This window comes from Ptiloglossa arizonensis, chromosome 11 (genome assembly GCF_051014685.1).
Source record: "Ptiloglossa arizonensis isolate GNS036 chromosome 11, iyPtiAriz1_principal, whole genome shotgun sequence".
Lineage (NCBI taxonomy): Eukaryota > Metazoa > Arthropoda > Insecta > Hymenoptera > Colletidae > Ptiloglossa > Ptiloglossa arizonensis.
Window position 1 is genome coordinate 16,568,326 of NC_135058.1, and position 23,924 is coordinate 16,592,249.

The 23,924-nt window shown below is 37.4% G+C and overlaps 2 protein-coding genes across 3 annotated transcripts in view; one reads left to right on the top strand and one right to left on the bottom strand.

Moving 5' to 3' along the window:
• Positions 1-23,924, top strand: part of LOC143152849 (dynein axonemal heavy chain 1) — a 133,942-nt gene that overhangs the window by 26,995 nt on the left and 83,023 nt on the right. The window lies entirely within an intron of this gene.
• The window catches only part of LOC143152858 (uncharacterized), a 45,869-nt gene continuing 30,301 nt past the window's right edge, over positions 8,357-23,924 (bottom strand). The window contains exons 2-6 of one of the 2 annotated variants that reach the window (XR_012993658.1): positions 14,686-14,884; positions 12,057-12,162; positions 10,107-10,307; positions 8,735-8,850; positions 8,375-8,559 (exon numbers count right to left, since the gene is read on the bottom strand). Coding sequence is in view for 1 of the 2 variants with exons in the window: in XM_076323424.1 (XP_076179539.1) it covers positions 8,811-8,850; positions 10,107-10,307; positions 12,057-12,162; positions 14,686-14,884 (546 nt within the window). In the remaining variant the exon portion in view is untranslated. Of the gene's footprint in view, positions 8,851-10,106; positions 10,308-12,056; positions 12,163-14,685; positions 14,885-23,924 lie in introns of both variants that reach the window. The other variant, XM_076323424.1, reaches the window with a different exon arrangement.

Here is a 23,924-nt window from a genome sequence, read left to right on the forward strand (position 1 = left end):
CATTGCGTTTAAATTGGAATATCCCGTGGAACGTTTGTCGTAAATTTTAACTTTTTATTTCCCGTGCAAATCCGTGGGAATTTTACAACTTCTTTAAAAGGGAGGAAAGAAACTTAGATATTCGAGTGCCACGAATTTTTCTTAAAAGATCATCGGGGAGGAAGGAAGAAAAATTATAAAAGTTATCTCGAAGAATACAAGGGTGAGAGAATGTGAAATATTGCTCCGTGTGACTGGTATTAAATTCAAATATCAATTCTTCCGCAACAAATATTTGCTCTCTACGCGAATATTATTTTATCGCGTAAGCTGTACTTCATCGGTGTATTTCATAAAAGTTTGAAGAAATTTCAGATCGGTGGTTATATTTCCTCGTTAATCTGTATCTCCCGATAGTGAAAGCGATAATTATATTTGGAACAATTATAGTAGTTTATGCTGTAAAGTTGGTAACTGCTATTGGATAAACTTTCGAGGAAAACTTTAGCTCTATCTGGTCCGTGAATTTTTTCTAGTTTAGCAGTACTCTGTGTGCCAAACTTTTTTAAATAACTCTTTAAAATAGCGATTACCGGCCGCGAAAGTTTTTTTTAGATATGTTTAACAATACCAATAAATATATTTTAAATTCAAAAAAGGGAAAAGTTATATAGTTGGAGATAGCAAGTAGAAAATTTGTGCTCGAGGTCGTTTAAAAAATATTAATATATTTTCAAATGAGAAATGTAGGTTTCATTGCGCGACAATGTGATTTGTGTCGAAAAGATTCAACCTAGAATAACATAATTGGATAAACTTGAACGTAACAAATTCTTGGCGAAACAATCGTGAAACGACACAACTATCTTGGACAGTTTCGTTTTATTTTTATCAGAATCGTATAATGTCGTTGACTTTTCATTAAAGTTGTTATTTATGAACGAAACGATAATGGAAGATACATCGACTAACATTGGTTATTGCTCAGTTAATTACGCAGGCTCACACTATTTTACTAAAAAAGCTCTATCGAAGATTTTATCTTTAAACAATTATTTGTGCTCTTGTCCCCTGGAACGATAACGCGCGATTCGCTGATAAAAATCTTGGATATCGAACGAGACGCTGATAATATTCGTTACAGATAATAGAGTTCGTTAATAATTATGTACCGAATATCGATCTACGAGGTACCGCGGTCATCCGTTGCAAAGCTTGTTGCTCTATTTTGCACTGATCGAACAGACTCGCCGTTAATTGTAATTACGTAAGATACAAATCATTTATTAAAATGCAATTAAGGTGCACTAGCACAGACAAGGTTCGATAATACGTGTTTCGCTTAAAAGTAGCCATGCATAATCAATATTATCGTACAATATCGAATGTTGACTCTGATGTTATTATTGATTTATTTTTGGAATTTTTATTATCGTTATTAGCATCGTTAATATTATTATTATTAAAGTCAATATATTCAAATACGTATATGCAGCATTACACAATGTACGAAGAATATATCGTATATATAATGTAGATGTCCCAATTACTGTCACTTTAAGCTCATCGCGTAACTATGTTTAATTATTTTAGAAGTTACTTAAGCTAAAAATCGGTTCGTATCGGAGAGTAACATTGCATAACGTCTTCTTTATTTGTGACAATTTTTGTACGTCGTTGCCTGCGATGGATATTACTAATTAATCGAATATGTACAATGAAGTTTAATATCCCTATTACCGTCACTTGAAGAATTGTCACTTCAATGGAAACGATTCTCGCATATTGGCGATTCAACAAATACAAGATAAATAGTAAAATTACTGCCTTCGATACGTTACGACAATTCCCATAATTTCTACTTACATTAGTAGAATTATCGGGACATCTAACCGGTATAATATAATATTAATAGACGTGTATGAATATTTTAATACGTTCTTCACAGGATGTAAAATGTGTCTTTCCTCGTAAACGGTGACAGCGTTCTAATTTAAATTTTGACATAGACAGGGATTGAAAATGAATTAGTTTCGAAATGTAAACACGTAGTTCCCAACCAGAAAGTCAACATAACAGTAGCGGTAAACGACGCCTAGTGAGGTAAATTTACCTTCACCAATGGTTGGATCGGTCGCAAAGAGGTAAATCTACCTCCTCCGTTAGTAGCGCGTTGAGGACACTTAAGAGCGAGAGCACTGGGCAAATATCGCCTAACCTGTGTATCTAAATCGCATCGAAGATTAAACAGGTGGAAAGGTCGAATCGGTGTACAACATTAGAAATAGGACATTCGATGTCCTTCGTTATTCGAATAAAATTTACTTTCAACGATATATAGACATATTTTAGACACAGTTCGAATGACTCCGATCACCGACCACCAAGGAATCGTCTAAATTGTAATTTCAAAGTAGAAAAACATCGATCCAAAACTCGAAGTACTATTTTACAACGAAAAAGATTCACGTAGGCAGTAAATTTGTACAAAATCGACTTCACGATCGATATATTAATTCGAATAATAACAAAAGCAACGGAGATTTTTTACAGCGATCAAATCGAGTAGAAAATTCTACAGATCCTTAAAAAAGCAGATGTGGTTTGATCGTCAGGTGCGTAATCTTCATTTGTAGTTCCATATTCCACGTTGACGCTTTTCCAAAGGGTTGTATGAAAATTCGATTATCCAATGATTTACGTTATCACGTTGAAAAATTAGCATTTATCTACGTGCCGTATTTGAAGTAAGCGTTGGCGCTGCGTTCGAGTTGATAACAATACAGCTTGAACCATGATTCGTTACCCATTTGGAGAAATGGTTGGTTGCACGCGAACCAGTATTGGAACGGAGAGACCAATATGCGCTTCAGAGATTTATTCGTTCAATTGCTCATCGGAAATAATGGTGTATCGGAGCTGCATATGCACGTGCTTGCGTAGTTCGATTAATTACGTCAGTAGCACGCAAATATTACCTTTCTTCCGCTAACGTGCGCGAATCTATGTTTCTTTTACACGTGTTGATAATATTTTTATTTTTCAACACTTTTCGTAACAGATCTACGCGGTCTTGCAAAAAAAAAAAATTTGTAAACCGTAGCCGTCGAATTTGACGAAATGTTACACGTTCACGGACCTAACTTAAGAATTCTGTCGTATTTGATTACTGCTACTGTTCGACTTCGAGGAAGATACTCGATCTACGAGTAATCCATGTATAATAGATAGCATTACTCTTTCGGTGATATTTTATGCAAATTGTACAGCACGATATTCATATCCGCGTCACAACCGTTTCAATTCGCTGGTTCAGTTTGACAGATTCCTGATGCTCCGATTTATGTCCCGCTATAAGCAGAACCTCCGTTTATCGAGGATGTCGAATCGAAAATCCCACGCAACGAGAACGATCCTTTCAAATTCCTTCCTGCCGTAATTGAAGAGCTCATCTTCGAAACGTCTTCGATTCGACAAATATGTACCGTCAAAATGACGATTCTCTGATAATTATTTGGCATATGTATATATTTTTTTTTAATATCGACGAACAAAATTGTCAAAGACGAATCAATTGAAACATCTTCGCGATCTCCAGCATTATCAATCTTTTTCTGTGCTATGTTCCTTTCTCATAGAATGTCATTGTCGAATAGCTTTCGTTATTCGTGCATTCCATATTTGTATATTTAGTAACGGTATGGAAAATTTTGTAGCACTCTATTGTTGTTTGGACTATGAATTGAAAAATAAGCTCTTCAATTCCGATAATACCTGCGATTAATAACGTGCGTTTCAATGGTATCGTTTCTTTTTACGATTCGTCCAGCTGCTTTTTAATAAAATTAATCTTCCTTGATACGGTACAGTGGACGAGGATTATCGGGCGCTAAATAATCGATAAAGATTAACAGAGAGGGGAATACGGCGCATATCGAACCTCGATAATTGTAGAAAAACGAAGCTGAAGGTTATACAATTATCGAGGCAACCAATCCAATAAGAAACCCTACAAATCTACGGTTACTGCTAACTTCCTTCTCCAATTTAGTCGCGAAGTAACCATCCCTTCCACTTGTCAACAGAATGCAAGGAACGAAGTTCTAATGCAATCATCGAGATTGCGTTTATCGAGGTTGTCTCGTACTTCGCCATCAGATAAGACGACACCAACTTGTGCATTAAAGTTATTATTTATACAAAGATACATAGAAATTGCATAAAACTGTGCAAAGATTTGCTTTGTACAAAAACGGACTCGTTTCGTTGTTCAGAATATTTAATTCTCGTTGCAGTCGTATTTAATAGAAATTTCTAAGAGTACAAACGTTAATATAGTACAGGTACAAATTCGAGAGGTGTGTAAATGCTACTGAGGGAATAAAAAAACTTAACAAACTCGTATATCGAAAATTAACAGTTTCAGGGATATTTAATTCTTTCATTTTATGCATTGATCACGATTACACAAAGTGTCGTGAAAGTATATATAAAAGCTTCAGAAATCGGTAAAAAAAGTCTTAATAAATATATATAATTAGAAGTTCGTTACTTCAGAGGTAGATAGAACTCTATGAAAAAAAAAAAGAAAAAATCTTTACAAAGGTGTATGTTCGACAACCAGTATACCGAACGATAATATCAATATACACCAGACTAGCATCAAACCTATCATTCGCAACAATTTACTTCCACGAAACTAACCCAATAGGGTATTATCCTACCGTGTGGTCATTCCTCGAAACTTTGTTTCCGTAGAAATCTTTTCATCGGGGCGTCGAGTCAGAAATATTTTTCCCCTACATCGATTATTCGAAATCGCTTTTTCGTTACACGGGACGTCAAACTTCAGCCCCGCTTCAGATATCTATCCAAGCCTACGGATTATCCTGGATTTTCGTGCACAGGATTTTCGTAACCCGGATCGTCACGTAGTTCGCAAAGTTTGACATCGATGCGAACGTGAGCTCGAAAAACAAGAGTCAGTAGTGTCCCGTGATCTGAAAATATTTTCCACTGAAAAATGATATCAGTGATATATAAAAAAATAAATAAATAAATTCTGACATTTTCATTTCAATGTACGTATTAGAACGTACCGAGATTTCAAGAACTGTAATTACTTTCTCGCACACAGGGTATTATCCCATCTATGATGAACTTGAAAAAGAAAAGGATTTCTCGATAATTGGACAATATTGTCAGTTAATATAATATTAACAAATATAATAAATCCTCATCACCGCGAACGAAGATTTAATTTTTCATTTTTACTGTCCAGGATTATTTTTAAGGAACAAAGCTCTATCAATAAGATCGAATAAAGCGAGATATGATTTTGTTCTTTGCGATTGTTCGCGTACAAACTTTGATACAGCGTTGGGATCAAGCCCAGTTTTATTAACGAGGGTTAATAAATCAAATACGTAAAGTTTTAATTCCGAAAAATTGGTACGGTATTTTTAACAATAACTGTCGAAATAAACAATCGTGTATCGGTACAATCGAACTCGTTACTGCTTTCAATGAATGATGAATGCTATGGAGCTCTGAGCTTCCGAATAAAGGATTCGACTCATTGTCAGTGAGACGGGAGAGTTGTGCTTAATTCTGATTGGATCGTTTGCAAACGCACCACCAAAACTACTGTGTCCTAATAAACTGTATTTGTTATAAACTATACTTGTTCAAAACGTGCACTGGGCAAGACAAGCACGTATGGTCCTGACGTGTACACTTGTAGTAGTGAACCGATATGTTTGCGCTGAGTAAACAGATTCTCGTGACAGTTACTACGACTACTAAGTTACTTCTGAGTGTTCGACAAACAAAATTTTTATCAAAAATATCTCTATACTCCAGTGCGAAACAAATCAAAATAAAAAATATTATCTAAACACTTTTGTTTCCAATAAAAAGTTTGGACGACTTTTTTAAACGGTTCGTACTATTTGGAGTACACAATTTTAGGAACTGATACGTTAATAGTGATGGGCAAATTAATCTAAATTATACTAAGCATCACTCTGCGAGTACAATATATTTTTTTATATACAGATAAAATATTCCGATATTTCAGAATAATAAGAAACATATTTTGGATTTTTCACAATTCTTTGGGCTCCCAAAGAATTTTAATTCTTCGAGGAGCGTTGATCTATTCGTTGAACAGTACAGTCAGTGAATGTTGCTAATGAAAATAAAATTGACGATCGATACTAACGAAAATAAAATTGACGATCGACACTAACGAAAATAAAATTGACGATCGACGCTAATGAATATGTACGATCGTATCTAGAGAAACAATGGTGACTTTGAAGTTTTAAAAGAACATGACTTCAAAAAGAAAGAAAAATTTTAAACATTCTCCCCGAGACACTTAAAAGGGACATCCTGTATAGTCGAGTACATCAAATGAACGTTCATCGCGATTAACTGTAACAACAAACTTCCAGCGTGTATTCCACACGTGGACGAGAATGCTGCAGAGATTTCAATTAAAAAGTTGTTTGACGACGCTCTTGATAATTACTTTTTATTTACATTGTTTATGCCGTTCGTTGGCGACACGCAATCGAAATCGTAGCGAATCGTAAACGAGCAGCTCTCCCGTGTGCAGAACTATTTCAACTCGTCGAGTGCTCGACAGTGTTGTTATATTCTCCGTATTGTTTTTTCTTCTTTTTTTCTTTCTTCGTGTAAATGTTACGTCGAGGTTCAGAATTGTGTTTCTACGCGCTAGAGTAACAAATAGGATCGAGCGTCGATCAACTCGTCCCTGTCTAACGCCTGAAACGAACATAATTGCATTCTCGTTTATTGATCGCATTGCTGTCGTCGCTATTATATTTTTACTCGTAATAGTGATTCAATCGGGTAGCGTCACGCTACGGTTCAAGTTCCTTGAATGCTCTTAAACGAGCTAAATAATATAATACTTTTAGCGTTACGAACGATTTAACAGTGGATTGTATCGAGTATTCAATGTCATTGGAATTAAATGTCATAAGTGTCGTATTGTTTTTTAATTAAAAATTAATACAGTTTGTATAAAATGTTGGTGAAAAATATCACGATCGGATAACACAATTAACGAAGCTTTTAAGTGTTCCTCGTAAAAACGTCGTCAAGAAAGAATCCTGAAACCCATAATTATTCACTCTACGATACAGTGAATCATGTTCGCGCATATAGTAGGTCAGTTATTTCAGAATTGATGTTCGAACTGCAATGCATCGAAACTTGTATACATATTCAAGAAATAGTAGCTCGCTCCTTGCCGCGAGAAATTACTTTAACGTTTAAATATGTTAGGACCGTTAACAGAGTATTGTTATTTCACGGTTACCCGCCAGAGTGAACATTCAAGTTAGTTGTTTCAACGCCTAACCTCTCACGTGATCGATGACGCAACGATTCTGCGCACACACGCGTTCTCGAGCACCATATTCCCCTCGAATACCACAAATCCCTGTAGTCCTAAATATACAAAATTTATACAACGCGCAACACGCAAAATTTTCTCTTTTCCGCTCAATTTATCGATTCTATTACACGATCGTACGAAACTATATAATTCCAACGACATCTAGCCGATGTAGTTCAAAACAACTTCGAACAATGTTAGGAGTCATTTGAAACTTTGCCACTGAAGTTTCGATATCACCGGGTTCTGCTGATTTCGCAATTCTCCCATATCCGATAACAGACGAAAAACCATCGCGAAGGGTTCCACGAAGGGTTCAATTTTAGAGCTGCGACATTCTCGACGAGAGATCTGAAAGATATTCCAAAGAATATCTTTCGGTTCAATTATTATTGCGTACACTTAAATCTCGATCGATGGAGCGTCCTTTTGGACCCAGATTCTGATCAGATTCGAATCGGTTGGGATTTTTACGAGAGCGTTTTCCTTTATTCGAGAACGATAACGAGAATTTGAATGCATCGAAGGAGCACGTTTACCAGTTATATTCGGGAAGACGAACGATCCCATTATCGAGCACGATTATGATTGCGGTAATAAATTAAAAATGCGTATTCCCATTCCCACGCGAACACTCGAGGGGATCTTTAGATAAATTATTAAGAATAGTGTGAATCTTTACGACAAGATTATTTCGAAAATAATACTCAACCTTTCGTTCTTTCTATCGATTTATTCGTGTCTATCATCGACCGTGTCGAGTCTTTGCGTTATTCTACGACAATTTAATATATGTTAAATTAATATATATTGATATAAAGATGGATAAATAAATGAGCAAACGAAGTCGGAAAATTTAATTTGGTAAAATTGTTTCTTCGGTGTCAGTTGGAGCTGTTAAGTGAAAAATATATCAAAGAAAATCCAAGTTCAATAATCGAATATATTAAGGGATTTAAATGTTTCGAGTTATCTTGAATTTTTTAATATTATTCGAACTGTTACACGAATAATTGTATACTCGATCGACAAACAGTCTTAACGGTACTAAAATAACAACACTGCTGGTTCTACGTTCATTTCCTTACCCTTATCAAGTGACTTCCAAAGTACGTGTCAAAGCGTCTGCAGATTCCCCGATTTCGACGATTCTACAAACATGTATCAATGATTCTTGTAAGAAAAGATATCCTATAATTACACTATTTTTAACTATACTCCGTTTCAATGTGTCGAGTAATAAAGATACTATACTTAAAGAGATCAAGATTACAGTGAAATCGGTACAATCGATCTCTTCGACTCTTAATTTCAATATCTACTTACATGCTACAGTCGGAGCAAATTGAAATGGCTGTTCAAGGTCATCGAGGAGTCATCCCCTCCTAATCGTTTGGTTACTCTATCTCTTGTCTTTCCGCGCAAACTCGCAGGCGCACTCTCTTAAAAATAAAATGCAAAAGTACATTGGAAACGACATTTACGGTAACTTCGTTTCGAATGCAAATGGACAAATTTATAAAAGAAATCTCGCTAACTAAATTCATTCGTAAGTTTCTACATTTAGAATTGATATATTTAGAAATTATTAAAATATCCAACACAGTGATTTCCTAACTGTTCGGTGAATAAATAAATAAGTCTTTAAACCCTTTTACGTGCTATGTACATCGTATCCATTATGATTCGCAGTAGGGGGAATGGCCTTGAGCAGCCAATCAAGTTCGTCCCAAGTATATCGAGCGTGCAACCGTTGCATTTACTATTATTCGATCCACGAAACGGACAGTCCACGGTCGTTCAATTCTCCGTCCGTTTCGGACTCGTTCGATCGAATCTTCAGCGTCGAACGTTTGTCAGATTCTGGCAACTCATTTTAATCTCCGACCAGCTCGATACGTTACGTGTCTTCGTTTAGAATTTCGACTCTCTTTGGTAAACGATGGCCTTCGATAACAACGCGAACACACCGTTGTACAAAATGACAGAAAAATGAGTACGAAGAAATTCTTATATCGTACAATAAAAAAATAAAATAAATACTCCTCCCTACTATGAAAGGTAACGAAATCGTATCTGTGAAATACGAGAAGAAAACAATATTTCTGTGATTCTTTTCACAACCACTTCTCAATCGCAATGCACAAATTTTTATTCCATCCAATAATTCTAGGCATTCGCGTAATTAGCTTAAAGAGAGCTGCGAATACTTTTCAAACACGGTTTAAAATTCCCAAAGTTCCGAAAGAAAATGGTTCTTGAAATATTTATAAACCGTCTAGTTTATTTATCGAAGCTCTAAAACGAGTCGTCAGAGTTCTTTGCGAGCGATCCACCGTACCAGAATGATTTCCTACGTTAGATTCGACGACAGTGTTGTCGCGATCGGGACAAATCGGCTCGTGAAAGTCACGTTTCTTCGAAACTTCCGATTCGTTGATCGTGTTTGACAAAGGACGAGTACGTGATCCCCTGGCGGGCAATCTGTCGTCTTCGAGACGAGTATCTTGCCAGGAGATTGGCGAGAAAGGTCGATGGGCATCATTGCCAGGTATTTACGTGACGTTCCTCCGATACCACCGGGTCTCGTACGCCCGCGGGAATCGCGTTTCTCGGTAGAAGACACGCCTCGGGCCAGCTGGTTCCTCGATGTCCTCTCAACGAGACCTATATATATCGCTGAGGATTACAATGGTACCTGGTCATGCTCTTCAACATCTTGCGCAGCAGCTGTTGCAGACAGACACGGAACGTGATCCCGCACATCGCGTACAGCAGGAAGTTGATGCTGAAGTTCGTGTAATAGAGGAGCATGAAGAACTGCTGCAGACACCAGAGCAGGTCCGGTGTGTCCTTGTGCGCCAAGGTGAAGAAGAACACGCACAACCGGATCACGTAGCTGAAACACAACGATTTGGTTCTTTACGCTAACCTTGATCGGAAACGAATACCAAAATTCGAGTGAGGGAATGTCAGTTGGAAAGTAGCTCTCTTAATGTGAGAAAATGGGAACCATCGATTGTTAGTATGGAAATTGTGGCTGGAATGTTTTGTCGAAACTGATTGATAAAGTTCAGTATAGTATAAAAACACGCACAACCGGATCACGTAGCTGAAACACAACGATTTGGTTCTTTACGCTAACCTTGATCGGAAACGAATACCAAAATTCGAGTGAGGGAATGTCAGTTGGAAAGTAGCTCTCCTGATGTGAGAAAATGGGAACCATCGGTTGTTAGTATGGAAATTGTGGCTAGAGTGTTTTGTCGAAACTGATTGATAAAGTTCAGTATAGTCGGACAAATTAGAGTCAGTGAATTTCGATTGCAAAGTAATGCCAGAAAATGGAACGTACAAATATATTCGAGAAAGTAACAAATGATAAAGAGTTCGATCCAATCGCGAAAGATTAATTTTCTCCTTCGATTATTTTCTAATTGTTTTTTGTAGAAAAACTACCTCCACGTTGATTAATTTGACCTGTTTTTATCTCGAGGGTGAATAGAATACGTTGTTAACGCTTGGTCGCTTATTACTAGGATCCGCTGCACAAATGTTATCGAAGCATTATAAAAATTTAATCAAAGGATTAAAAAATTTACACGGTCGTCGTTAAATTCGTACTCGAGCGGAATAAAAAGGTTTGATTAAAAACTGAATATTTATACGAGTGTACGCTCTCTCGGCTGTCGCAAACATTTTCAATTCTATTTTCAACGCGTATCGTTGGTATAGTTCAGAATTTTACATCGAGTTTGCAGCTTTCGTTTTGCACAAATTGCACGATTGAATTTCTTTCTCTTTAAACTATTATACAATTCTGTCCCGAGAAACGCGTCTTTCCTCGCTCGAAAAACGTATCACCGATCGCGAGACTTCCGAGTAGAGAGGATCGTTGGTGGCCTTACAATCAAGGAGGGGATTGTTCCGGATTAAAAAATAAAAAAGAAACCGGTCAAAGGCGAGGAATGAAATTTTGCAATGCGGCGCTTCGTACCGGAGAAACTCGAGATTGAAAGCTAGCTATGTATGGATGCAATCGACTATGCTTTTGATTAATGGACGTCTCTACAACACATTGTTTGTGCTCTTGTTTGTGTTCGTAAATATCGACAGTAGGGTAATTTGTTTTCCATCGATTATAGTATATTGCTTTATTCTCACGATCGAGCCAACTGTGAACACGACGCGATACAATTGAATACGACGGAAAACAATTTTTCGATCGTCATCGACGAAAATGACACACAGGCAATAACAGCCATTAATCGAAGAGGGATGTGCACGAAAGATAATTAAACATTTTCGTCGAATAATGGATCGTTGTATTGCAGCCACGTTTTAATCCAAGGAACCTGAAAATTTAAGTTTCAGGAACACTTCGATGAAAGCTCGAGTTTCGCGCGTGTTTATTCAAAGTGATAAGTATTTTCGATTTCTAAATAATTTATCGTTCGAGAGTTTATTGAAATAAATCGTATCGACGGTCAATTTAGTATTCTCTAGAGTTACCAGAACTTGGACTTCAATTTCGTTGAATTGCTCGAAAGAAATGAAAGCAATTCGATTGGTAGAAAATGTGAAACGAGAGAGAACAATTTCTTGTTTCATTCGTGTTCGATCTACGCAAATCTTTCGATAGACTCACCTCGGTAGATTGAGGAGAATGAAGACGGTACTGATCAGGAGCAACATTTTCGTAACGCTCTGTTGGTTCCTTGTCGAGACGAGGTTCCGCGAGGACGACCTGATATCTGTAACAGAGAAAACCCGCAATTTCAAGACACGTGGAGCAAAGATGTGGAATCACCAAGGTCGCGACATCGAAGCTAATTTAACTTTGCATTTAGCATCCTGTTTTTCGTGCCAACCGTGCACGGATTGCGGACATCGAAATAACCGTGAAACCGGAGAACGAGCGATTCTAGACCAGACTTATCGACGTGCATAAAACCCAAACGACGAAATCGAGATCGTTCCCCTTCGAGAGTGGGCGAATTCTTCGAATAAAAATTTCAACCTCGGACCCCTCTGAACGAAGCCAAGGCGAATCGAACAGAATTTAATTAAGGAATCGGAAGCAACGCCCCGCAAACCTTAGAACGGAACAAAAAAACCTGGATATGCGGCAAACGTTTAATTAAGATTGCTCCACGGTGTTTGCTCTTTAGATAATAAGATTTCGAACGTTCGACACTCGTCACGTGCGGGAATCTCGTACTCTCGTTCGTCGAGTACATCGATCGATAACCGTCAATATCAAAAGTTTAATAATAATCGTAATTATTTGCAAGTTTTCGACTCGATCCACGATGAGATTTACGACTACGGTATGTTGACCCTTCTTGACGTGATTCATCGTTAGTCGTGGAAGAATTTGGAAAATTGATACACGTGTGAAAAATTAATTTGGAATTTTTCTTTCGAAAGATTCTGTTACATAAACGTCGCTGTAGTAAAATTTTAACTAGATCTTCTATCGAACGTACAATCACTGTTCAAAGTTTCACCCTGTATATTGTAATTTTTTAAAAATAACGACCAACCTTTTTTTTTTTATCAAATGTATACGTAACGAGTGATCGAACACTTTCGAAGGGTAGTGTACAAGTGTAGAGTTTCAACGTACTTAAAGAACGTTTCGGATGCAGATAGCTCGACGTTACTTCCCTTGTTTGAAGGTCTAATGGATATATTAAAAGCTGAATGTAAAATAAACCGGGTATCCTAATGGTCGACCACTTTGCTACGTGACTCGAAAGTGACTCAAAATTACGCAGCTATCGCTGGATCGATTATTTGGAGTAGATTTGGCCACGTTGGAGGGGACAATAAGCCAGAAGAACGTGTGCCACAACATTAACTAAAGAACAAAGATAAGGTCTCGAAGGGTCTGCCCAGACAGGGGAAAAGGTTCCGATACATTCCGATAAGAGAGGGTACACTATTTCAGGGTAAGTTGTCTCATCCCAGAGCTTGCAAATCGAAACGCCTGCTCCTACGAATAACAAAAATAGTAACCACTACAGAATGTTTCAGAAATGAATGACCAAATTTTTGAAGTTTATTCTAGTTTAAGTAGGAATAACATGGCTCTGCCAACGACTGTTTTCCTAGGTACAAATACTTCTTGTTGACAACATAGAGGAACAATGCTGGTCAAGTCTTACATTTCGTACAACGTACGCTATTATCGATTACAATCTTGACTGAACTCGAGTAACTATTATCATAGAATTACCAAAACGCTTTAACTTTGTCCAGTAACACTTTTCGACGTCCCCAATATTTTTGAAAATATTTTGTCGTTACACTTTACACGTTCTACCTCGTTAGAGGTGTTTGTATATACACAAAGAATTTGTCTTCGAAGTTACATTTTAGGAAAAAGATTCACACAGGAATGTATTGTTATTTTTCAAAGATTCGTCGAGCTAGAACAGTGCTGCTCAATGAAGTGTTTTTACATTCGTCGTGAACAGTGTTCGTAAGTGGAAAAAGTGGGTTTTAGTACACGTGTACCGTGCAGAGATGACTCGTTGGCTAGGCAACTTGATCGGTCGATGCGTATCGACGACACTTCTACTCGCGCACATAATCATTATTGGCCGAATCGGTCACTATCGCGCGACGAAGGATGTACTCATATCGAGTACAAAACAAGCTAGAGCAATACCGAACGACAAATTCAAAACATTGCCGTGGATATACGAGCTAATCAACTCGTACGTAATAGCGATATTACGATTACATATAATCTTATCATTTTGATTTTCCTATTCCCTACAAATCTTCTGACGAATTCTTGTTATCTTTACCGTTTTTAGAATCTTTATATTCCACGTTTCAAATCAACCTACCTATTGCAGTTTCTAATAAATTATCTCATTCGCAATATTTGTCCAATTGAACTCTACTCGGTTCGGTATTCCAATGAAAATTAAATACTTGAATAATATCGTGTATTCGAACACCATTCAAATACAATTTGAATATCTAAAAACAAAAATTAAATATTACATTGCACCGTTCAGTTCGCAGGCGTCCAGTCAACAAGTGATCGTACGATGATAAAACAATGTAAATATTTTTTTCACCGTAAAATACAACGACACGTTCGTTCCTGACAATTTGATCCACGCAGCGAGTAGAGTCCTAAATCGTTGCCTATTTTCGAAACACTGTGTACACGATACGGGTATCGTGGGGTGGTCGAGGCAACGAATCGACTTAAACTTATGGGGTATGATTACCAGAGAGTAGGGAAATATACTTACGTATACAGCGAGCCGCTATTTCGGGTAACTGGCAGGCATTCCGTGGCGTGGAAGGTGGTGCAGAGGTGGTCTGCTGTCGAGAGTGATGGGAATGGTTGTTCTTCGACGAGTGAAAAGATTGCTGGGAGGGTGGCCTCCGACCTCCGACCATTGGTCCCAGATTGATGCCACCGGCACCATTGTTACTGCTGCTGGCACTCTGGAAATTGAAGGAGAACGTTGCACGAATCAAGCTTGTTATTTTTGGAACGAGAACAATGCTGGTCCGAAGTGTTTGCAACAGGTTCGCATTATGGGTCACCGGATCATCATTTTCAGACACGGGGATTGTAAACACTCCGTGAAATTTCCCATCGACAAGTATCGATAAACAGTAAGTTCTCCAGTTACACGGATAAAAGCTTATTTCGCTATTGTTCGGGATTTCGAATCGCGCGAGCTAATGACTAACAGGGTTGCTATCTCGAAGCCACAATTTATGGACGAGAAGACAGAGGTATTCTTTAGGACCTGTCGCAGTACATATTTTCTATAGTTTTTATATTACTTTTATAAGAGAGTATATACAGATTTGTTTACAAGTGCGTACAAATTTGATAAAACTTTTATAAGACTGCACTGATATGCACTGATTGCATAAGATTCCAGATGTGTCTGAGGGAGACAGAATGATAAATCTCGGTAGCAAAATTAATTGTATTACGTAGTTTGGTGTGGAACTCGATGTTGACAAATACGTTAACTCCGTAACATCTTACTCTGATCGTTAGTAGTCTCTTCAGTTAGTCAAAGGTGCGGTGAAACTTGTATCGACCTATGTACAATAGAAATGCAAGCAATTGTTTGTGCCAGTTTCGTCGTATTTTATCTTTTGAAGCTTATATAGAGTATTCGTGAATCGTTCTCGGAACTCGCGATCATTTTTCTCAGCAAGTTCTGGTTTCATTCGGAACCAACCATGTTTTACGTTTTGGCACGCCACTATTTATTATTTTTACAAATGATACGGCTAACGTTTCATCTAACGGTAAATCTTTATTTTGTCTTCGCGATGTCGCGACTATTTAAATTCTTGTCCAGAAGGCTACCTTGCAACATCAATTTCGTTTAAATTTGCCTCTCTGTATCTTTGTTTCCAGCATTTCCTTGTAATTGGATCACTGGTATTTTGGATAATACCATCGATGTCTATCGCATTATAAATAGTTATGTCTATCGATATTTCGATAGTCCTGTCCCATTTAGCTGATTTCAACTATTTGGCTTTCAAATTCGATGAAAATCGACTTAGAAACTTAATTTAAGTTTCAATACAATTATATTTAGGCAAATTCTATAATATCAAATCTACGTATCATTTTGGTTTTATACGTTTCCTTCTCGCAGGAAGAAAAATTATTTAATTTATGATTCACGCGTCTTAAAATCATCGTGATCGTCTTTAAAATCACAGCGCAATTCAAATCTTGTAAGTTCTGTTTGTATTATCTAATTTTGTAATTAATTTTTCTCATCTAAAACATTTTCACACGTATCTTTACCCTTCGTTGTCGCAACAGCAGAAAATATTTCTATTTCACATATTTTTATTTTCCACTTACACGTATTTCATTGCGAAGAATCTTATATTTTAAAAAATGTATTTTTGAAGAAGACTGTAACCAACGTGGTCGAAACGTCGAACAAATAAACACCTGATCCTTCTCTAATCGGTTTAGGAACTACAAACAACATTCCTCTGTTTATTCACCGGTACGTAAGACCAAGTCAATTTACAATGTTTACAACCGTCCACTATTATGTCGAATTCTCGTAAATAATAATCCCAATAATTCTTTGAAAAAATAATAAATAATAATTCTTCGATCTTCCCGCCGATACGTAAGACCGAATAAATTTACGACGTTTACAACCATCTTCTACCACTATTTCTAATTCCCGTAAATAAATAAATAAATAGTCTCGAGATAAATCTTCGTTAGTTTCGAATCGAGGAACTCGTGTCACGGTTGCGAATAGTTATTCCAAGGATTTGCAATAACCAACGAAAAATACTCACGGGATGTGCAAACAATAGAAATGTGTCGGGGGTTCCCTTTGGGGGCCCCCATCTGTTACGTCACGATGATAGAGAGCGGGCAAGGGGCAGAGAGATTTCATACGTACGTGGCAAGAAGACTTTTATACGGGACGTTGACGCGATGCGAGATTACCTTGTGACTGTTTATTATGCACAGTGAGTGCACCTGGGACTGGTTAGTATATCTCTTCCTCGGTCGCGAATGGAAAAATATGTCCGGGGATAAAGTCGAATGCAGACATGTGGCCTGACACACAATAACACTATTTATTTCCCCGATGCACCCAGGATGCAGTTGCACATTGTTACGCGGACACCTTTAACGGGTCGCGTTGGTTTCGAGCTCTAAATATCGTGGAATTTTCAAAAATTCTTTTCAAAGGAAACGAGAGATATAAATGCGAAACTTTGCGGACATATTTATGCATGGGTGCGCTAAATAAAATATTAGAAATTGTTTTCTCAGAATCTAACGAAAATACCGACTTCATTTTTGCTACGGTTAAATGGTTCGTTTATTTGCTACAAAATTTACACGCGCAAACATTTCTCACAGCCACTTGAATCGTTCATATATATGTACGTTAAATTTTGAATTTACAACCTCACCTGTTTTCTTGTAAAAGATTCTCGAAAATTTCATAATTTCAAATCGGAATCGCGTTCCAACATCGCGCAACGATACGTAACACAGAAAGTCGGTCGAAAAAAATATTATCCATCAAGGTCACACCCCTAACCGTGAACCGTGTCAGCCATGAACTCCATTTTTACGTGAAACGAAGCTTACGGTTTACAAATGATGGGTGCATTCCCGCCAAGATGAATCGCATTAAGTCGTGCGCTACTTTCCGCCATCGGTTTTTCTATCGTCACTTAGAAAACAGCCATACGTCATCGTGTTTGCCAGCATCGCCCTGTACAGAACTCGGTCTTTGAGGCAGCGTGGAAAATTACTTCTGAAAAATTCGATCCATTTGTCAATAAACTGAACACGTGTAACACCAAATGTCTACAGATTGTTCCGCGTAATTTTTATCACAATTTTTTTATACATTCTCTTATACATACGATCTGGAGTAAAAGTGTTTTAAACGATATTCAATCGGCTATAAATTACAGTACTAAAAGTATCTGCAAAATTTGTTTAAAGGAAAAGTTAAGATCTTAATTCTTTGAAACGCATCAGGTTTCGTTGACCTTCGATAAAATGCTAGATATTTATCGGTCTGGAAAATTATCCCTTGAGAACGTACAATAATATCAGTATCCAGATGCAATCCTCTCGTACCGTAGAATGAAAAGATACTGCGGTGAAGCAACAAATTAAAATTATCGGTATAATTAATACACGAGCGACCATTGCGTTTGGTCGAAGAAGTTTTATCGAAGAATAAAACGATGAAAAGAAAAATTGCATTAAATTTCAAACAAGCGTTACATCAAATATTCGTCTATACATTGATATCCTCGTAATCAAAGTTCACAGAGTGTCGATAATTTTTCTTGTTTATTCTCTGTCATTATTTCTTTGTCATTAACTTTCCAAAGGGTCATCTTTATTGTTATCGTTGGATAGGATATGTCGTACATTGTGCAAGATGGAAAGAAATATTTTATTGTTTCTCCAAATATCGCGCTGTATTTTTATACGATTTATACTTGTAACTCGATATCTTAATTTTGGTTACGCTTCGAACAATTTATTTCTTGCTTGGAGAAGCAAGTAAAATTAATCTCGAATTTCCAAGTATCCATCCCTTTTTTTGGTGTTTCGTCGGACTCTATGGTAAAGGGTACATTTATTTATAAATTGAGATACAGGACGACTCGTTTCAAATTTTGATTCAACGGGAATCTTGTCTTACGAAGACCTTCATTAAACTCTAACGAGGTTGAAGTAATTCTTGCTTGTAAATAAAGTGGAACAGCTTATATCGAATTTCCCTGAATCTTCTCTCTTGAGAACCTTCGTCGAACTGTAACGATTAAATTGCTCGCAACCGACTCTTTCGCTAAGTTTTACTAATTAATTGAAAAGTACTTTACGTATTGCTTCCAAAGCTATCGGAGTTTCGCCGATATCCAATATAGGTAAAGAGATCTTTCTTGAAAAATTATGGTCCAATTTCTTTCCAACTTTAAAAACTTCACCGACGGAGATTCTCAGCGGATCGATTTGAAATTAATGGAGACTCTCGTTCGAAAATGGCGCGTTTACAAATAACCTTCTTTCTTAAAGAGATTTGTGGTCTTAATAGGAGTTTCTGCATTATGTATCCCATCGCGAGCAACTCAAGAGAGGCTAATATACATCTGGAGAACCCTTTGAGGGTGAAAATCGACGCGGAAGATCGTTAGTCGTGGAGTGTATCGATGGACGTGTCGTTTAATAACGAGGAAACAACGCAAATTTTCTTTATCGTACTCTGTAGAAGCAGAGGCTACTGAAAACTTTGGAGCAGTTTCAAGTTGGAGAACTCGACAAGTTTACATGCTTTCACTCCCCAAGTGCCGCGGCAGATTACACGAAGAGCGTGGTTCAGCCGTTGAATGGCGGCGAACTGATGTTGCAAAGTACAGGTTTTAAAGTTTGTATTAGTTCGACGCTACGAACGTTGAAAATTTCGTGCAATTTTGAAAGTAGGTTCGTTGAATCTCGAAGTTCATCGAATCGTAGCACAGATACCCTTCAAGTTACAAAACTAGAGGTTGGAGAGTGGAAAGGAGATCGAGATTTTGTAGGAAGAAATTTTTGGTAAAAATTGTTTTTTTATAATGAAAAACATTGGACGAGACACAGGTATTGGAACGATAGAATATTCACAGAATACTTGGATCGTTTATAGAATAATTCGACGTTATTAAAAGGTATTAAAAGTCTCTTTTAATTATCGAAGACCATTGACTGTATAACATTTCAATATTGCATAATTTTAGCATCTACGGACTCCAAGCAATATCTAAATAATTTAAATTACATTTGATGAAAGAAGCAAATTTGTTGTTTCATGGTTAATGGAAATATTATTACACGTAGCTTTACACATTTTGAAACGTTAAAAATAGAAATTAATAATCGCGTTTCGTATTAAGAACTCAAATGTTGCGTCAATTGTTGCGCAAAGTTATTTGAATAGCTACAAGCGATATTGTACATTATATTACAACCCTCCGAGGGGATTTATTACTGATCATTATGAGTTTCAGTGCAGGCGGAGGGAATTTCTTTTGTAAGAAATTCCTCTCATAAAATAACCAGCTGAAACTGTTTTGTAATATTCTCAAGTAAGCCACTTCGTCGTTCTTACGTAACGAACAACTTAATTTAATTACGGCAAACGTTTCCTTTGAACTTCAACGCGATAAAGTTCTTTCTTTGAACAAATTCCGTGAATATGAACGTAAATAATTGAATGTTGTTTGTCGTGGATGTTCTCGAGTTACTTACAGTCACTTATGGTGTACATTTGCGGTGTACCAAAGAAAATATACATTATTGTACCTTCTTTTCCAATAGTTTGCACAAGTAGGAAGAAATCGTGTTTTAATAACTTAGAATTTATAATATATAAAATTTCCCATAGGTAAATTCTACGTCGATCGATTTATTCAATTTACACTGCTACATAGAATTTATCGTGTTAATACGACTACAAATTCGATTCTGAATTTGACTATCCTTTAGAGAGTTTTCTCCTTTGAATGACGTTTCCTGTGTACGAATCTCAGATTGCCTAGTACGCTTTCATCGAATTCGGTAATTTATTTAATCGGAAATCGATAATGCGAAGCGTACCGGATATCCGTAATTTTTGCGAACAAACTCCCGGAAAAGGAAAATATAAACAAAAATACATTTAAAAAGTAATTCACTTCCTGTATCCTCTGTCCGTATTTTTTGGAATAAATATCATGTATATTTCGTAAAATTTGCAGTTATTGCAATAACTCCTTGATACAAAATCTACTTTTATATTATCCGTTAGTTACTATTAGTTAGTTGCTACTTCATCGTGGATAAAACTAAAAACTTAGATAAAACTAAAAACATTTTATATTCGATCAAACTGGCTTCTGCGAAAATGCGCATAATGCTAGTGAAACTACTATACTGGAGTGAGAATAAACCTAACCTCTCGTTGGCTTTCTTCTCACAGGCAGACAGTACTATTTAATACAATCGTCCTTTGCGAAACCAAAAAAAATTTACGGACGAGCAGTTGGCCAGTCTTTTCAAAAATCTCGCTGTTGATCTTCGTTACTATTCTCGAACGATGACGACAGTGCACGTGATGGTGGGACAGTTAATTGATCAGAGCGCAGATGTAAACACTCGTTAGCCTTCTTCTCGCGTACGGACGGTACAGTACAATATCGCTGTCCGTTTCGAAGCCAAAGAAAATTCACGGACGAGCGGATGAATATTCTTTTCCAAAATTCCTATTAAGCTCTGTCGATCGTCGTTTCTATCCTCGATCGCTGGCGACGATTCGTACAACGATAGTGGAACAAGTGAACCGGAGAGGTACGCGATCAATCGTTAGCCTTCTTTTCACGGGGAGACAGTACCGTTCAATATTATCGGTGTATCGCGAAGCCAATGAAAACGTTCGATATACGCGCTATTGAATATTCTCTCCGACAATCCGCACACGTGTTACGTAACCGTGCACGTTTCTTCTTCGAGTTTCGTGGCATCCATACCCCGTTAAAAAACACCGCGCCGATCGAACGTGTTCAGGCACGAGGAAGATTCGCGATGAATTATCCAGGTCGAACGATATGAATAATTCAATGGTCGCGAGCCGCGAAGCGAACGAGTTTCAAAAGACGCGAAACGAACGGAATTCGACGAGTCGTCAAACACTCCTGTCTCGATGATTCGGCAGTTACGTGCGACACATCTTCCTGATTTTTCGGGTCACGGTCCCCGCGAAATAGCTGCTCGAGTGTTGCCCGTTAAACCCTACGGGAACCGGGCGCGCGCGAAACTGTGAATTCAGCGAGGTGAATAGCAGATCTCGTAAAACTATTAACTGGAAGAGCAGGTGCGCAATTCATCGGCGTGCCCGATTCAAACGACTCCTCGTACGCCTGTAACGTGATTCCAACACACCGGGTGACCCTGGGTTTACCGCAGAGCTGGCTCGCGCAGGTGGTTCACCACAGAAGCTCGTCGAGCTTATCCACAGGACGATATTCGGATCGATCGTTCGAGAATTACAATTTTCTTGCGAACTGGCTCGAATTTTTCTTTTTTTCTTTTTATATCTGAAATCGGAACTATCAAAAATTCATATTTTGTGATACGTTTAAATATCGCTAGAAGCTCCAAGATATCCAAGAAAGCCGAATACGTTACTCGTAAAAGTGTCTGATTTCGCGTAGAATAGTTAATCTCGGATGACTGATAAGATGTATTTACGATGGGACCTTAGTCGATGTTTAAGCTTAATTGAAATAGCGTAGTTGCTACCCATTTAGCTAGTTAAACTGTTTCATACCATTACGTTGTTACGTGCTACATAATACATAGAAACGAAGTATCGATGTAAGTAATGCTCGCTTAAATCACGTCTAATATGATTTGTTGGCAGACTTTTACACGTGGCAATAATATTGCAGTAACAGCAGGTCGACTAGGTCAAATACGAGATATTTTACTACAATGGTTCATAGTGATTTAAAAAAAATAACGATTAAAAATTCGAAACGTCTTTCCATATTTTTTAATTCTTATTCTTTCTCGCACGGTACACCTTATTGTAACAGAAAGAATCAATAATTTCACGAGCCGTTTACGTATACATGAGGTGTCACTCTCGGCACGATACGTTACAAGAACATCATCAATTTTGAATTCATATAGACATAACCTATAATATGTTGAAATATTCCATATATTAGCATGATGCATATGAAATGTTTCTTTGCTGCCTGAATTTTACAGTATAATACCATCAACCAAACAATATTTCACTGTCTATTACGACCCACTGTATCGAAGTGGAAAGTAGTTAATGTTAGATTTTAAAAAATGTGCTCGGTTTGTCATTTCGAGCGGTAGAGCCTCGGAATGTTTAAAATCGACCTTTCTTTAACCTTACGTTGCTAAAAAATTAATGATAGCACTCGTTTGTAATTGACACGGTCTATTACTCGGTGAATGTTTTATCGTCGTTAAAAAATATTAATAATCATGGAAGTTGAAACGTACAAGACAACTTGCAACATAGATCGAGAAATATATTAATTGTAAACGATGAAAGTCTGATCGATATTCTTGGAAATGAACCACGTGGAATACATGCTAGTTATTCCACGGTCGTTGGTCAATTGGCAAACATTGGGCAAAGTGAAGAAGATGGATAAATGGATTCCTCGTCGATTGAATGACGTTTCGAAGCTTGAACAAATGGAAAGGGCCGCTTCGATACCTCAAAGAAACAAACTCCATTTTTCGAAATAGACATCGTAACGGAAAATAGATTTTTCTACGAAAATGACTATGTCCCATAACCTCGAAATGTGTCTACGAGATTAATCTTCGAGTGTCAAAATATAGGAAGGGTGTAATTAAAAATAAGATGGAATAACGTTTCTATAATTTATTTTGATTGTATAATGATAATTACCAAAATGACTCAACTAAAACTATCGTAAAAGAGTTCACATTTGCACAGACTCCAATAGTATAGAGTTGCCCCGAAAACGGGGTCCACATCCACGGTTTCCAGTTCTCGTGCACGCACTCATGGAACGTACCAACGAGAACACTTTCCATATGATTGAATTCGTGTAAGCTTCGAAAGTTTTCCATAAGATTATAAGGTGTTGTATATCCAGGGATATACAATACTTCGGTATCGTATTTTTAGCAATACTACAGCCTCTTAAAGTTTAATTGTAGCGAACGATGTTTCACACGTGGCATCTTCGTGGCTTCATACTTCGTAACGAACCACTTCATAAGTAACGACGATAAGCAGCCCCTTTGAAGGATATTAGATTCCTGGTATGGATGAAAGCATACCATTAATTTGCAGGCTTCGCACGGGTTCCTTTCACCCTTCTCCAAAGCAGCACGAACGATGAAGCTAAATTACTTCTTTCAGAAGTTGTAAGCAACACTCTTGACACCCTTCCAATGTTCATT